Below are 15,888 nucleotides of genomic sequence, written 5' to 3'. Positions count from 1 at the left end.
GCGGTGCGGCTTTAAGGGAGACTGCCCCGCCCACATCGCGAGGGGCGTGGTCAAGGAGGGGAGCGTGGTCACTGGGGGCGTGGTCAAGGGGCGGGAGTGATGACGTCACGTTGTTTATTTGTTTTGTCCCGAGCAAAAGAATGGGATTGGGATTGGGATTGGGACTGGGATTTGTGTTGGGATTGGGACTGGGATTCAGATTGAAGGGTTGGGATTGGGATCTGGGTTGGGATTGGGATTTAAAGTGGGGTGGGGATTGAGATAGGGATTGGGATCTAGAGTGGGATTGAAGCTGGGATTTGGACTGGTATTCAGGTTGAGATTGGGATTTGGATTGATCTGGGGATGGGGATCAGCAGTGGGATTTGGGTTGATAATATAACAAACACAACAAAACTGAGAGGCAGTGCTGCTGGAGGTGCTGCTCCTTCCTGCACCGCTCTTTGGCAGCTCCAAACTGCAGAGCAGCTTGGAGCTCAGTGCCGCAGTTCTCAAAGCTTTGCACTGCTCAGAGCCCACGGCAGCCCCTGCCCCACTGCAGGTCACCCCACGGGCCGGGGGGAGGCGAGGGACCCAGCGCTGTCTGCTCAGGGGGGTCCCAGTTTGCTCAACCAGAGCCACACACAAAGCCTGGCAGGAGGTGCTGAGTGCTTTGTGACCCCTTTAATCCACAGGATCGCTTCTCCCATTGCAGGGAGCAGCTGAAAGGTGATGCTGCTGTGTGTCTGCGGTGTCTTTGATGGCCCCGATGTCACCACAGCCCTGCAGTATTGATGAGGCCCAGAGGGGTGAAGTCCAGCCCCAGTGCCTCTGTGTCTCTGCAGTATTCATGAAGCCCGATGAGGTGACAGCAGGCCACAACGTCACCGTGTCCCTGCATTATTCATGAGGCTGATTGACTGGGGAGAGCCACAGACAGCAGGACACAGGGCCAGGCAGTCCGTCTGTCTGTCCATCTGGAGAGAGGTAAGGGGCGCTCAGCACACACAGGACAGGGTTCAGAACTGGGGGGTTGGGGTCCCACCTCAGTAGGGTGATGGCATTCATGGAGGCTGTGTTTGCTCACCCCTGGTGTGTTATAAACACAAACAAATCTGTAAGTTCGGTGGCTTTTCTGGCACCAGCCTGAACAAACCTTCTCTTCTGCTCTTGTTTGCACACCTCTGTTTGCTTGGCATGGCTTTCCCACATGCTCCTGTCCCCTCCTAACCCGAGCCACGTCTGCTGGTCTCAGAGATCCTTGCTGGTCCCTTCCATCTCGAGGTATTCTGTGATTCTGTGATTCCATGATTTCCCCGATTCTGTGGGGGCTCAGCCAAACCCTGCTGTGCCTAACAACCACCAGTATGGCTGTACCCAACATTAATGGCATATTTTAACCCGGGTTTTCCTGGAAAGTGGGCAGGCTGTGCAGGGAAGGGAAGCTGGAAGGGATGCCACTGGGAACAGTGGGGTGCTTTGTGCTGTGATTGCTGCTCCTGTTCTTCCACCCTCCTCTGCCCTGCAGGATGTGGCTGGGGCTGCACGCCTGAGTGCCTCCCGCATGGCCATCGACGTGGATCAGGGCTTCGCCATCGCCTTCGTGGTGCTCACGTGCCTCTTCCTGCTGGCCGTGATGGTTCACTGCGCCAAGCTCATCATCGACCCCTACAGCGCCATCCCCACCTCCACCTGGGAGGAGGAGCAGATCAACTGAGTCCCCTCCGGACCCCCAGCACAGCGACTCGCGGCTCTCCTTCCCCACTGGGTGAGCCCAGAGCTTCATCCCGGCCCCCAAGGCTCTCATGGAAACGTAGAATTGCTCAGGTTGGAAAAGACCTTAAAGATCATCAAGTCTCCATTACCTCTGGCACCCCAGGGTCCTCCATCTCCTTGAGAGCCCCAGCCATTCTTCTCTTCCCTTCCTCAAAACCCTCAGAACCCCCCCGGCCCGGACCCCTTCTGTCCCCTGGGTGGCAGTGCTGAGCCTTTACAGGGACGCGGCCCCTTTAAGGCTCCCCCCAGCCGCTCTTCTCGCACATGCGCCTTGGCTCACTTCCGCCGCTCACAGCGGCGGCCCGCCTCTCACGCATGCGTAGTGCAACGCCGGCCTCAAGTGGGAGGAACGGGACTTCCTCTAAGTACCGGAAGTGACGGCATGTAACGTCCGGTCCAGCGCCCCCGACCCCTTCCTCAGCCTCCATCCCAGCAATAGGGGGCCGGGCTGGGCCGCGGGGCCGAGGTGGGCGCGGGGACGGCGGGTTGGTGAGGCGGGGAGGGGGGGGAGAGCGGTGAGGGGTTTGGAAGGGAGCGGGGGGGGCTGAGGGGGTTTGTGAGGCGGCTGGGGGGGGCTGAGGGGTTTGGAAGGGAGCGGGGCGGGGTGAGGAGCGCGGGGGAGTCTGGGGGGGTTTGGGGCCGAGGGGAGCGGGAGGAGCTCCGTGTGCCGCTGGCTGCGTCCCCGGCACGGCGGTGGGACCCGGTCCCCGTTGGGCAGCACGGCCCCTCTGCGTTCCCTTCCTCAGAGAGACGTTGGATCTTTGCGTTTTCAGGGCTGGAGGGTGGGACTGGGGGAGAAACGTGAGCTGTAGGGCAGCGGGAGGCGGGCGGGATGGAGCGGAGCAACGGGGGCGGGGAAACGGCGGCCTCACCCCTCTGTGGTTCCGGGTGCAGCAGAAATGGATTGCCAGGACATCAAAGAGCTGCAAAAAGAAGTGATGGAGGAGATGGGAATCTCCATGGAGGAGCTGGAGGACATCATCAACAAGGAGCTGGAGAAGTCTGAGTACGTGAAGCAGAAGAAGCAGCAGCTGGAGGAGCTGGAGGTGTGTGTGAAGCAGAAGGAAGAGGAGGTGGCGCATGTCGATCGCCTCTTCGATGATGCTTGGAGGTGAGCTCACCTGGAATTGCGGCTGTGTGTCTGCGTTGGGTCTCGGAGAGCAGAGATGAGGCAGATCGGGTGGCGAAGGCTGATCTCTGAGCGCTGCCTGTTTCCCTTCCAGTAGGCTGACACCGTGCTGGTTGACTTGTATGTGATTATTGAGGGATGATTAAAATCAGCCCCCCTGACTGTGAACCCCTCTTGTGGATACTTCTCCCTCTTCACGGTGGCTGTGTTTAATTTTGAGCTGCCCAGTGGTTCCTGTTTCTCTCTGCAATGCTGTGGGATTTACATCTGGACTCACTTTATCTTTTCTTGCCTCTCCCTCTTTCTTTCTTCCCACCTCAGAGACTTTCACAAATGTGAGATGTTGGTGAAGGATCTGTACTCCAAACTGGGCCTGGATTACCGTGAGAGCAGCTCTGAGGAGGAGGACTTGGCTGCCAAACCCACAGAAGTGATTGAGATCCCAGATGATGACGACGACGACATCATGAGTATTGATTCGGGCTGGAAGAACAGTTCAGTGTCTTACTGTGGTGATGAGGAAGGAGCGGGGATGGGAGCATCCTGGAGCAGAGGGGGATCAGAACGGGGTGCTGTAGAGCTGCCCATCAGCCACGGTGGCCCTGAAGCAGATGGGAGCCGTGAGCTCACATGGGGGACATCAGCACTGCCATGGTCTGCCGGGGCCCCACAGTGCCTGGAGTTCAGGCCGTCAGGTGCTGAGCTGGGACTAATTGTTGTCCACGTCAAACAGTGGACGTCCTTTGCTGTGGAGGAGCTGCAGATGCATTTCTTGCATCTAGAAGTGATTGGAAGTAAAATTGCCTTTTTTGAGTGAATTTCCTGGCAGGATCAGGGGATGCTTTTGAACAGAGGCTTCCCTCTGGTCCCTTTTCTTTCGGTGACTTTTTAGGGTGCATTCTTCCTCCCCACTGTGTTTTAAACCACTTCTTTTCTCTCTAACCCCAGGCGATAGCAGTCCCAAGGTTCCCAAGGATCAGACCCTGGTGAGTTGGCACAGATCTGATCGCGGTGCACCTCTGCAGTGGGGTTTTGCTGGCACAGGACATCGTTGTATTCAGCGAGGCTGAAAATCCCCACTCTTTCACATTCTTTTCCTTCCCTTCAGCTGAGGGAAGCCATGGCAGCAATGAGGAGGTCGGCCCAGGACGTTCAGAAGTTTATGGATGCTGTGCACAGGAGAACAAACACTGCCCAGGAGGCAGTGAGAGGTCAGTGTGAGTGTCCTGCAGCTGCCTGCTGTGTGCTGCCACTCGTGTGGCCCCAGCCTCGATGCTGGGCCCGTTGGTTTTCATTTTGGGGAGGAAAAACACAGCTCTGCTCTTTCCTTTCCCTGTTGGGAAGACCTGGTGGGGCGTGCAGATCCCATTTTGTTTCTGGAAATCCTCCTTAAGTGCAAATATTTGGAGTTCCTGTGCCATGAGAGCCTTTCAGCGCTGTGCCGTCCTCCCTCGCTGGTGGCTCCGTCCTCCGGGGCTCAGGCACTCGGCTGCTGGCAGCACAGCAGAGCAGAGCAGAGCTGCTCCCTGCTCCAGGTCTGACAGATGTGCTTGCAGTTGAAGCACAGCAGAGCGAATCCCTGGCTCGTTTGTGACGCGGCTGTTTCTGGGCAGATGCACAAACCCCTCAGCAGGCGCCTGGTGCTCTGCAGTCTGCTGGACCGGCCGTGGGGGTGGGCGACCTCAGCAACGATGGCGATCTGAAGGTGGGCATGAGGATCCTGGGCAAGAAGAGAACCAAAACGTGGCACAAAGGGACTCTGATCGCCATCCAGACGGTCGGTAGGTTCAGAGTCAGCGGAGCTCAGCTCCTCCCGCGTGGAATCGCCATGCCTTCGCTGAGCCCGCCCTGCTGGAACGTCTTTCAGGTGCTGGGAAGAAGTACAAAGTGAAGTTCGACAACAAGGGGAAGAGTTTGCTGTCTGGCAATCACATTGCTTACGACTATCACCCCTCCCCAGACAAACACTACGTTGGGAGCAGAGTTGTGGCAAAGTACAAAGATGGGGATCAGGTCTGGCTGTATGCTGGCATCGTGGCTGAAACACCAAACGTGAAGAACAAAGACAGGTATTCATTCTCCTCCGCCGCCGTTTTATTCTTGTTTTTCTTATTAGTGAGAAGGAAACGTGCTGAAGTGGCAGCTGAGCTGCTTTCTGACCTCCCCAGGGCCGCGCTCAGTGTCGTTTCCTCACTTGTTCTTATCCACGAGTGCTTTGGGTGGAGCCTCTGTTGTGTTGCTCAGATCCCTGAGTCAGAAGTTGTGTTTGGTAGTTCAGATGATGGTGCAGATATCAGCCCGCCCTGCTCAGGGCCTGGCAGGAGGAAGGAGGAGCCCCGAGGTGTTTTGTGCCAGCAGTGTTGCCTGGGCACATCAGGAGGAGCAGCAGCAGGTCGAAAGCAGTCCCAGCTGCGTGCGGATGAGAGGCAGCTCCCTTGGATGTGGTTTTTGCTCTGTGGTCTTTCTGGGAAGACTCACAGAGGGTTTTATCAGCCTCCCACGCTCAGCCGTGGCTGCGCCCAGCCGTGCGAGGTCCCATCTGATAAGTGTGGGGAGCTGGGCAGAGCTCTGTGCCTGTCGGTCGTGTTACAAACGTGCTCCTCCTGGCTGTTGTGCTGATCTCTCGTAACCCTGGCACAGCCCTGCCTCCCAACTGCTACTTGGGGGCATGTTTTTGTTCTTATCTTTCTTCCTTATCTCCTTTCCTCACCGCTGCGGTTCAGCCTCGTGGGCCCCATCTCCCCTGCAGCCCTGGGCTCTTCCACGCACACATCCTGTGTGTCCCCCAGCTCTCTCCTCTGCTGCTCTCAGTCCCAGCAGAAGAGCTGCTGCCCAGAGGCTCTGCAAATATCTTTGTGGAGATCAGGAGCAATGAAACTCCTTGTTTTTCCCCATCATTGCAGCTCTGTGGTGGAGGCACAGAGGTTTGGATGGGGGGGAGAGGGCCTGGCTGTGCTGTGCTGCTGGGAAGCCTTTGGGCAGCTTCTGTGTGTCCTCTGGGAGTGCAGACGGAGCTCAGGGCTGGGCAGAGCCGTTCAGAAGCACTGAGGGAGGCAGCAGCAATCAGTTCTGCCTGTCCTCAGGTGCCTCGCCTGAGCCGGGCCATTTTTGGGTGGCAGTGGGGTTTCTCTGCTTCATTCAGTGGCATTTCCAAGCCCAGCTCTCCACCTGGGTTCTCTGTGCTGTTATGCAGGTTCTTGATCTTCTTTGACGATGGCTACGCTTCGTACGTCAAGGAGTGGGAGCTGTACCCGGTCTGCAGGCCGCGTGAGTGACCTCTGCCTCCCCTGCGTCCTCCTGCTGGGTCACTCAGGGCGCTTGTGGGCACGCGAGGAGCTCATCTGGAGCACGAAGGTCGCACATCTCAGTGCTGTGCTCCTGGAGATTCGCTCTGCACGCAGAATGGGAGGCAGCTTCCCTGCCTGGGGGCATCGGCGTGGCTGCGCCCCTGCTGCCCTGAGCTGAAATGCATTTGGAAAGGAGCCAAAGGACCTTTCCCCCAACCTCGTTTCTCTCCCTTTCTGTGCAGTTAAGAAGACGTGGGAGGACATAGAGGACGTGTCGTGCCGGGACTTCATTGAGGAGTACATCAGTGCCTACCCCAACCGCCCCATGGTGCTGCTGAAGAGCGGCCAGCTGATCAAAACCGAGTGGGAGGGGACCTGGTGGAAATCCAGGGTGGAGGAGGTGGACAGCAGTCTGGTCAAAATCCTCTTCCTGGTACGGCCATTGCTGCTCTGCCATCGAGGTGGGAGGATGGGGGCGTTTCTGTGTGTGGAGCCGAACCTGTGGGCCTTTGGAGCCCGGTTTCCCTGCTGGGGTCAGATGGGGCTCTGGAGCAGGCACACGTTCTGCTGCTCTGTGCTTTGCTGGGAAGGTGAGGCTTTGATCTGCGTGATGAAAGCTCCAAAAGCCCTTTTGACTGCGGTTCGCTCCCACAGCTGTGCATGCAAGGTGCTTTACAGAGGGTTACAGAACAGAACTCATCGTCTGCAGCAGTTCTGTCCCGCTCCTCTGCTGCTGCAAGCTCCCAGCAGCTCCTTCTGCTCACTAGGAGTGCTGTTCTGAGCAGCTGAGCAGAGCTGCAGGATTCTGCAGGCTCAGCTTGTGCACACTGCAGCCGAGCAGCACTTTGGTGCCTGCTTGGGTCCCTTCTTGCCTAAATAACAGCACCTGGGCGCCATTCACTGTTTGCATGACCTTCCATAAGCCTTCACATCAATGCTTTACCTCTTCTCAGCTGCGTTCTGCTGGCTTTAGAAGCATCACTAACGTTTCCTGGCTCTGCGTCCCCCATCCAGGAAGCTCTTGCTGTAGATGCTGTGAGTGTTGCGTTCTCCTTGCTGCAGGATGACAAACGCTGCGAGTGGATTTACCGCGGATCCACGCGCCTCGAGCCCATGTTCAGCATGAAAACCTCCACTGCCTCCACCCAGGAAAAGAAGCAGGGTGGGCAGGCGAGGACTCGGCCCAATGTTGGTATGGAGCGTTTTCTGCTTTCCTGTGTGTCTGGGAATCCTGGGGTCGTTGGCTGTGTGTTTTGTGGTGGTTTTTAGCTGAGCTCCCAGAGGGGCAGGATTTGCAGCGGCTTTGCCTGCTGGATGCAGCAGAAACGGGCAGAATCGGCCTGGGTCGGTTGGCTGCGACTCACAGCTTTGCCAGTGGCCCCTGTTAATGGCCAGTGCTTTGTGCCGCTCGCCTCGGCGACCGCATCAGCGTTCTGTGGCTGGTGGGACGACCTGGCTGCTGTGAGGACCCCGGGTCGATACTGAGCTCCTTCGTTCCTCCCCCAAGGCGCTGTGCGGAGCAAAGGCCCCGTGGTGCAGTACACACAGGATCTGACTGGAGCTGGGACGCAGTACAAACCCCTGGAGCAGATGCAGGCGGCCTCGCTGGCAGCGCAGCCCCCCTCCCCGCCGCCCTCTGAGATGGAGTAAGTACCGGATCCGTTCTGTGCCGCTCTGCGCTCCGTCTGCGGTGCTCGGCCCTTTGGGCGCTGCCCTCGTCGCGTAGCAGAGCCCTCGGGTGCAGATCTGCTTCGTGGCTCTGCTCGGTGCCAGGCTGTGCAGATGTTTCTAGTTTTGCTTCTGGGGAGCCGAGAGGAAAGGCTGCAGGAGGAGATGCTGGGGGCGGGGAGCCGAGCGCCCCTGAGCCAGGTGCCCACTGTTGGCCAGGGCTGAAGCTTCGCACACGTTGCTGCATTTCCGAGTTAGGAAGCTTGCTGCCTCTCTTCTGAAAATCTGAATTGCTCCCTCGTGTCACGTCCAGGCTTTGGTCCTCGGCTGCCTTGCATTCCTCTGCTTGGACCGACCTGCTGGCACAACTCAATGGCTTACAGAGCGCTGAGAACTCGGGATCAGCTGTTGGTCCGGGTGCTCGTGGACCAAACGTGTTCACTCTGAGCTCCATCCGAGCTCCCCACGCATCTCCTGCTGCTGGGGGCCCGGGGGGGACCGGCGTGGAGGGCCAGGATGGTGCAGAAGGAGGCCTGGATGGAGGAAGGACTGAACACGGTGATGGAGGGAGCGTGTGTGAGAAGAGCGGGCCAGCTGAGGGTGTGCTCTGGGACCCCGAGAGCCTCACAGGGGAGAGGGAAGCTGCCCCCGTTCATTTTTGTCACCACTGCGGATTTCCCATCCGAATTTACGGACGCCTGACCCCCTGCCAGCACGTGTTCTGCTCTCGCTGCGTTTTGCTGCATGGGCTGAGAGGAGAGGGGAGATGCCCCGGCTGTGGGGAAGCCGTGCAGCACGTGAAGTTTTACTCCCCAGATGCTCTGTAGTTGCAGCAGTGTGTAAGAACCCCGTCTGCCCCCAAAGCTCCCTTCTCAGCGTGGGATTCCCCTCCAAAAGCAGTGCAGTGGGACTCGGCTGCCCCTGGATGTGGGGATCCAGTAGGAAATGCACTTCTTGTGCCATCCTGACCGAGATGTGAGAACTGAAGCTGCAATCCGGCCCCTGTTCTCCAGCAGAACCAAAAGGAGGGATGCTGTGCCAAGGGAGGAGCCCAGAAAGCAGTGCTGGCTCCTGCGTGGGGGCTCCCCCAGGACAGGGGGCCGTGGGGCACCCGAGCTGCCCGGCACAGCAGGAAGGCGCTGGTGTTGGAGGGCCGGGGTCTGCAGCTCCCTGCCCCTGAATCTCTGTGCTCCCGTTCAGCCATCCTCACAGAAACCTTTTCCTTCCCTCTCCTGACCGTGGCTTTGGTTCAGGATCTTGCTGTCAGATCGAATCAGCAGATACTGCAGACGTTTCCTTGTCCTGCCTTTAAGTACCGGGCTGCTTCCAAGCCAGCCCTTCCCCATCGCTGCCCTGAGCAGCACGCTGTGTCTGCAGGAATGCTTTGGGGTTAAACGTTGTTTCTGAGAGTATTAAAAGTGAGAGAATGGTTCCTTTGCTGCCCTGTTTTATTTGCTGAGGGAGGGCCAGCTCTCCTCCACGTCCAGCTCCGCTTTCAGCCTTGCTGTGGTGCCACAGAGCTGCTCACTGCTGTTCCTTTGTAACACTGCTGACAGCAGCCTTGTTCTCTTGCTCCTGCAGTTTTAAAGGTGCTTTTCGCCTCCCTTTCAGGCAGGGTTTGCTGCTGCTTCCTGCCCCAGCAACAGCTGTGTTCTTCAACCTGCAGGAAGCCAGCGGCTGGCTGGGCTGCGTTCTGTTTCAGCCCTGGAAGTGGACTGAGGCTCTGCAGCTCTGCTCTGCTGCTGCGCATCCCCTGCAGGGCCGTCAGGGCTCCCCTGAGCCCTTCTGTGCCTGCTGGCCTTACGTCCCCATGTCTCAGCTGGTTTTGTTCTTGGCACGGACCAAGGGGGGCTCTGTACCTCTGATTCCTCCCCTGCTCGGTGCTGAAGCACAGACCCGGGCTCTGAGTGCTCCTTCCTGCTGCTGCGGGGTTTCTTGGTGCCCTGCAGCACCCAGCTGTGTGTCAGTTCTCGCTGTAGGGCTGCTGCAGGATTGTTTGCGCCGTGCGCTGGGGTTTGCACGGCTGTGAGGATGGATCTGCTCCCTGTGTGTTGGCGGGATGCTGGCAGTAACCCGGGGCGAATGGGGCTGCTGCACCTTGCCAATTGCTGCCCTTTTTCCCTCCTGCAGGTGCTCTGACGGCCTGCTGGCCCAGTCGAGGAAGCAGGTGGCCAAGAAGAGCACATCCTTCCGGCCCGGCTCGGGGCAGTCGTCGCCTTCGCCGCCCGTGCTGAACGACGCGCCAGGAAGGGCGGCTGCAGCCCAGCAGCATCGGTGAGCACAGCAGAACCCTGGGATTTGGGGTTGCTTTGCTTTGCCTTCTGCCTGGTCCCAATCGTTTGTCACCTCCTTTCCTCGCTGTCCCTCCCTGACAACTGCTGGCTGTCTTTTGTCGTTGGTGTGAGCTGGGGAAGCCTCTTATCGCTTCTGCCCAGTCCTCACCCCTGCCCAGAGCCTCTGGAAAGGCTTGTCTGCAAAGGGCTGGAGTTCCTATGAATGTTCTGCGGCTTCTGAGGGTTAATCTGTGTCGGCAGGTGGCTCCTCCATGGTGGCAGCTTTGTCTCACTGCCCCACAGCTGCTGATCTGTGTGCAGCTTTTTGCTGCCTCCTGCGCTCCCTTCTGGCGGCGGTTTCCCGTTCAGAAACGCCTGCTGGCGATGCTCCCTCCCTCAGCAGAGCAAAGCCAGCAGTGGGGCGCCTCGCCTCCCGCCGCCCCGGCCGCTCACCGTCCGCCTTCCCCACAGCAGCTTCCCCTCCGGTCCGGCCGGCTCAGTGCAGCCCTTCCACGGGATGCTGGACCGGGTGCCCAACGAGCCGTCGTACCGCGCGCCGCTGGAGAAGCTCTTCTACCTCCCCCACGTCTGCAGCTACGCCTGCCTGTCCCGCGTGCGGCCCCTGCGCAGTGACCAGTACCGCAGCCGCAACCCGCTGCTCATCCCCCTGCTCTACGACTTCAGGAGGATGACGGCGCGCCGCAGGGTGAACCGCAAGATGGGCTTCCATGTCATCTACAAGACGCCGTGCGGGCTCTGCCTGCGCAGCATGGCCGAGATCGAGCGCTACCTCTTCGAGACCGACTGCGACTTCCTCTTCCTGGAGATGTTCTGCCTGGATCCCTACGTCCTGGTGGACCGCAAATTCCAGCCCTACAAGCCCTTCTATTACATCGCCGACATCACCAGGGGCCGCGAGGACGTGCCGCTGTCCTGCGTCAACGAGATCGACGGCACGCCGCCGCCGCAGGTGGCCTACAGCAAGGAGCGCATCCCCGGCAAGGGGGTCTTCATCAACACGGGCTGGGAGTTCCTGGTGGGCTGCGACTGCAGGGACGGCTGCAGGGACAAGTAGGTGGCGCCCGCCGCTCCGCCTCCCCTGCGCTCGGCTCTGCGAACCGCGGCTGGGCGCTGTGGGGCAGCGGCTTCGCCCCCGGGGCTCGGCTTTCCCTGCCTGCCGAAGCCGCGTGCAGGATCGATTCTCTGGGGGCTCGGCTGAGTTTTATTCCTCTCTGCCTGCAGATCCAAGTGCGCCTGTCACCAGCTGACGGTCCAAGCAACTGGCTGCACCCCGGGGGGGCAGATCAACCCCAACTCGGGGTACCAGCACAAGAGGCTGGAGGAGTGCCTCCCAACTGGGTGAGCGTGCGCCCCCTCCCCTCTCCTCCTCTGCTTTCCTCCTTCTCTGTTATTGGCCTCCCCTCCCCTGCCTGCCTCAGGGAGGACAGCCCTGCTCTCTGATAGCTGACGCTGCTCTCCTTTCATTCAGGGTTTATGAGTGTAACAAGAGGTGCAAATGCAACGTCAACATGTGCACCAACCGCCTGGTGCAGCACGGGCTGCAGGTCAGGCTGCAGCTGTTCAAGACTCAGAACAAGGGCTGGGGCATCCGCTGCCTCGATGACATCGCCAAGGGCTCCTTCGTCTGCATCTACGCAGGTAGGGCCGAGGCTTCGGCTGCAGGGGGCAGCGGAGCGGAGCCCGAGGCGCGGCGCAAACCCAGCTCTGCTCCCAGCGGGGCTGCGGCGCTGGGCTGTCGGTGCGGCTGGAAACTCGCGCTGCTTTTCTGCCGACCAGGGAAAATCCTCACGGATGACTTCGCCGACAAAGAGGGCTTGGAGATGGGGGACGAGTACTTTGCAAACCTGGATCACATCGAGAGCGTGGAGAACTTCAAGGAGGGCTACGAGAGCGACGCCAAGTGCTCGTCTGACAGCAGCGGGGTGGACCTGAAGGACGACGAGGAGGACAACACGGGCACGGAGGAGCAGGAGGAGTCCAACGAGGACAGCTCCGATGACAACTTCTGCAAGGACGAGGGCTTCAATGCCAGCTCGGTGTGGCGCAGCTACGCCACGAGGCGACAAACCCGCGGGCAGAAGGAGAACGGCCTCTCGGAAACGGCCTCCAAGGACTCGGGGCTCACGCCGCAGGTCGGCCACGATGAGGCTGCGGCAGCCGCCTCCTGCAAGCTGCCCGTGTCCGAGGAGACCTCCAAGAACAAGGTGGCCTCGTGGCTCAGCTCCAACAGCGTGTCTGACAGCTTCCAGGACAACGACAGCACCTCGTCCTTCAAGATGAGCGAAGGAGGGGAGGCCAAAGGCTGCAGGGCTGATGCTGCGCCGGGGGGCGCGGAGGGAGAGGCGAAGGCGCCGAGGAAGGATGTGAGCTGGGGGGCGCAGCCCCGTGGTGGGGGGGTTTCGGTGCTCTGTGCTCGTCCTCTGCCCCGAGGAGGGGACCTGGAGCCCCGGTGGAGGGTGGGTGGTAAATGGGCCCTTCTGGGGCAGCCACAAAGACAAGGAGGAGTTTTCATCCTCTGCGTTTCTTCCTTCTGCAGGAACCTGAAGATTCAAGCAAAGTCCCGGGGTAAGGTTCCTTCAATCCTATTTGCCTGCTGTTTATTATTACTTATTCTTTCCAAATTTGCCTTGCAATGACTTGCTGTGGTTCTGTGGCTGCTCTCCACCTCTTTTTGATGTCGTTAAGCTGCACCAGAGGGATCTGAGTAGTCGGGGGGGCTCAGAGGTGCTGTTTGAGCTCTGCCTTCCCAACCACCTCTGAGCTCCTCTCCTCCCTTTGCAGGCTCAGCGACCTGGGCAGGCTGTATGGCTACAACCCCAGCCCCCCCAAACTGGAGGGGCTGCGCAGACCCACCAGCAAAACGGCTCTGCTGCAGAGCAGGCGGCACTCGGGGCCCCTGCAGCCCCCCGCCGAGGTGAGCTGCCCCATGGCTGTCAGCTGCTGCTCTCTTTTGACTGCCAGTGGCTCCTGGCTGAGATTCCCAGGCTGGTTTGGGTCTCTCAGGGCTGAAGGCCCCAGGCCTCAGCTTCTGTGCAGTGGGATGGCGCAGCGCTCTGCACCCAGGGTCGAGGATGCTGTGCACTATGGGGGGTTGTCCCCCCCCCTGTGGGTTTCCCTGGAGGCTCAAGGAGCCCAGCCTCCCCCGGAGCCCCAGCACCGCGTGGTTCAGCCCCTGCCAGCTGCCTGCAGGGTGGGGGGGCTCCTTTACTGGGATGGGGCTCTGGGGGCAGCGCCGCTCAGGAGCTGCGATACTTGCAGGACGTGCTGACCCTGTCCAGCAGCACCGACAGCGACGGGGACAACGGGCCCAAGGTGGAGGGGCAGCCCCAGGGCGCTGCCAACGACAGCGACGACATCCAGACCATTTCATCGGGCTCTGAGGAGGAGGAAGGGGATGAGAAGAAGAACCCCTGCGGTTCAGGTGAGCGAGGGGAGGCGAGGGGCTGCCCCACAGCGCTGCGCTGCTGCTCACAGGACGTGGGAGGGTGAGGAGGGCGCTGGCAGGAGCCGCCCTGCAGCTGCGTGGAGCTGAGCTGCACTCAGAGGTTTCTGAGCCGGGCGGAAGCAGAAGCTGGGCGTCTCTCGGTTCCAAAGGGCCCAGGACTCAGCTTTGTGCAGGGGGGTGGGCGGCACAGCGCTCTGTGCCTGGGGAGGGGGGTCCCACAGGCAGCTGGGGCTGCCGGCGGTGTGGATTCCTCCCGGCCTTCGCCCCCCTGCAGGGCCCATGAAGAGGCAGGTGGCCGTGAAATCCACGCGGGGCTTCGCCCTGAAATCCACCCACGGCATCGCCATCAAATCCACCAACATGGCGGCAGCCGAGAAGGGCGACAGCGCTCCGGTCTGCAGGACGACGCGGCAGTTCTACGATGGAGAGGAGTCCTGCTACATCATTGATGCCAAACTGGAGGGGAACCTGGGCCGCTACCTCAACGTGAGCACAGGGCTGCCGGAGAGCTGGGGGGAGGGCAGGGGGGATGGGGGGGGGGGATGCAGTGGGATGCATTGGGGGGAGGATGTGGGGTGTATTAGGATGCAATGGGATGAGGAGGGATGATGTGGGATGCACTGGAATGCTGCAGTGGGATGATGGTGTGAGGTGATGTGGGATGCAGTGGGATGAGGATGTGGGATGTATTGGAATGGTGCAGTGGGATGCATTGGGACAATATGGGCTGCATTGGGGTGATGCAGGATGCAGTGGGATGGTGATGGTGGTGATGGTGGTGGTGGTGATGGTGGTGGTGATGGTGGTGGTGATGATGGTGGTGATGGTGGTGGTGATGATGGTGATGATGATGGTGATGATGATGGTGATGATGGTGGTGATGGTGGTGGTGATGGTGGTGGTGATGATGGTGGTGGTGATGATGGTGGTGATGGTGGTGGTGATGGTGGTGGTGATGGTGGTGGTGATGGTGGTGATGATGGTGGTGATGATGGTGGTGATGGTGGTGGTGATGGTGGTGGTGGTGATGGTGGTGGTGATGATGGTGGTGGTGGTGATGATGATGGTGATGATGATGGTGATGGTGGTGGTGATGGTGGTGGTGATGATGGTGGTGGTGATGATGGTGGTGATGGTGGTGATGGTGGTGATGGTGGTGATGATGGTGGTGATGATGGTGGTGATGATGGTGGTGATGATGGTGGTGATGATGGTGGTGATGGTGGTGATGATGGTGGTGATGATGATGGTGATGATGATGGTGATGATGATGGTGATGATGATGGTGATGATGGTGATGACGGTGATGACGGTGATGTGGGCTGCGGTGCTTTCAGGGGTGCCACTCATTGGTGAGGGTTTCTGCCCCCCCCAGGGCTCACTCCCCACCCACAGCTCTGTTCCCTTTGCAGCACAGCTGCAGTCCCAACCTCTTCGTGCAGAACGTTTTTGTGGACACCCACGACCTGCGCTTCCCCTGGGTCGCCTTCTTCGCCAGCAAGTAAATGGAGGAGGGGGTGGCGCTGGGATCTCTGCCGTCTGGGGCTGCGTCCCTTTGTGGGGTTGGACCCAGGCTTCCCCTCCTGGCTGGGAGGTGGGGGGCAGAGGAGGGGGCTGAGGGGGGGTCCTTTGTCCCACAGCATCCCGTGGGGAACAGCATCTCATCTCCTTTCCTTGCAGGAGGATCCGGGCGGGCACAGAGCTGACGTGGGATTACAACTACGAGGTGGGCAGCGTGGAGGGCAAGGAGCTGCTGTGCTGCTGCGGGGCCATCGAGTGCAGGGGGCGGCTGCTCTGAGCACGGGGCGCCCGCGAGCCGGACTGCGAGCTGCCGGGGGGGCTCTCACCCCCACCCCCACCCGAGCCGTGCTGTGGGGGGGGGCTCCGGCCCCACAGCGCCCCCCGGCTGCTCCTGTTGCGTTCGCTGGGGCTGGGGGTCGCTGTTGCCGCCACGTTGTTGCACTGGGGGTCTCTTGGAGTTGGGGGGGGAATGGAGGGGGTGATAATAAACATCAGTGATGGGGCTGAGAGGGGAAGCAGCCCCCCCCCCCCCCCCCCCCCGCCGTGAGATGTAAAGAATTCCTGTTGTTACCAAGCAATAAAACGGGCTTTTCTACTCCCACCCCTCCCAGCGCCGTGCCCCCACCTCCCCCCATTATTTATGTATCACTGCAGCTCAGCAGCAGGAGGTGGTTGTTTATTTTCTTTTAAACTTTATTAATATATTTTAACCTTTAAAAAAGAAAAAAAAAAAAAACAAAACCAAGAACAAAACCAAAAACAAAACGACACATTTTGGTCTGATGGCGG

The 15,888-nt window shown here is 59.8% G+C and overlaps 1 protein-coding gene across 5 annotated transcripts; it reads left to right on the top strand.

The window, feature by feature from the left end:
* The first annotated feature begins 276 nt into the window (after positions 1-276).
* SETDB1 (SET domain bifurcated histone lysine methyltransferase 1) lies at positions 277-15,608 on the top strand. Of its 5 annotated transcripts, XM_048929208.1 has the most exons (24): positions 917-966; positions 1,235-1,263; positions 1,508-1,747; positions 2,650-2,866; positions 3,206-3,378; positions 3,833-3,870; positions 3,993-4,095; positions 4,498-4,665; positions 4,752-4,953; positions 6,078-6,151; positions 6,414-6,604; positions 7,186-7,363; positions 7,679-7,817; positions 9,970-10,113; positions 10,584-11,183; positions 11,355-11,471; positions 11,602-11,771; positions 11,910-12,496; positions 12,670-12,698; positions 12,915-13,047; positions 13,392-13,554; positions 13,853-14,064; positions 14,991-15,079; positions 15,259-15,608. In XM_048929208.1, exons 4-24 carry the CDS (start codon positions 2,655-2,657, stop codon positions 15,374-15,376), a joined length of 3,840 nt encoding a protein of 1,279 aa, XP_048785165.1. In that variant the 5' UTR covers positions 917-966; positions 1,235-1,263; positions 1,508-1,747; positions 2,650-2,654; the 3' UTR covers positions 15,377-15,608. The 5 variants fall into 5 exon arrangements, with proteins under 5 accessions (XP_048785163.1, XP_048785164.1, XP_048785165.1 ...); XM_048929206.1 differs by lacking the exon at positions 1,235-1,263 and having other exon boundaries at positions 277-966; positions 2,653-2,866; positions 15,259-15,606; XM_048929207.1 differs by lacking the exon at positions 1,235-1,263 and having other exon boundaries at positions 277-966; positions 15,259-15,606.
* The last annotated feature ends 280 nt before the right edge of the window (positions 15,609-15,888 follow it).

The sequence above is a fragment of the Lagopus muta genome, chromosome 29 (assembly GCF_023343835.1).
Source record: "Lagopus muta isolate bLagMut1 chromosome 29, bLagMut1 primary, whole genome shotgun sequence".
Lineage (NCBI taxonomy): Eukaryota > Metazoa > Chordata > Aves > Galliformes > Phasianidae > Lagopus > Lagopus muta.
This window is presented reverse-complemented; position numbering and strand designations above follow the sequence as displayed.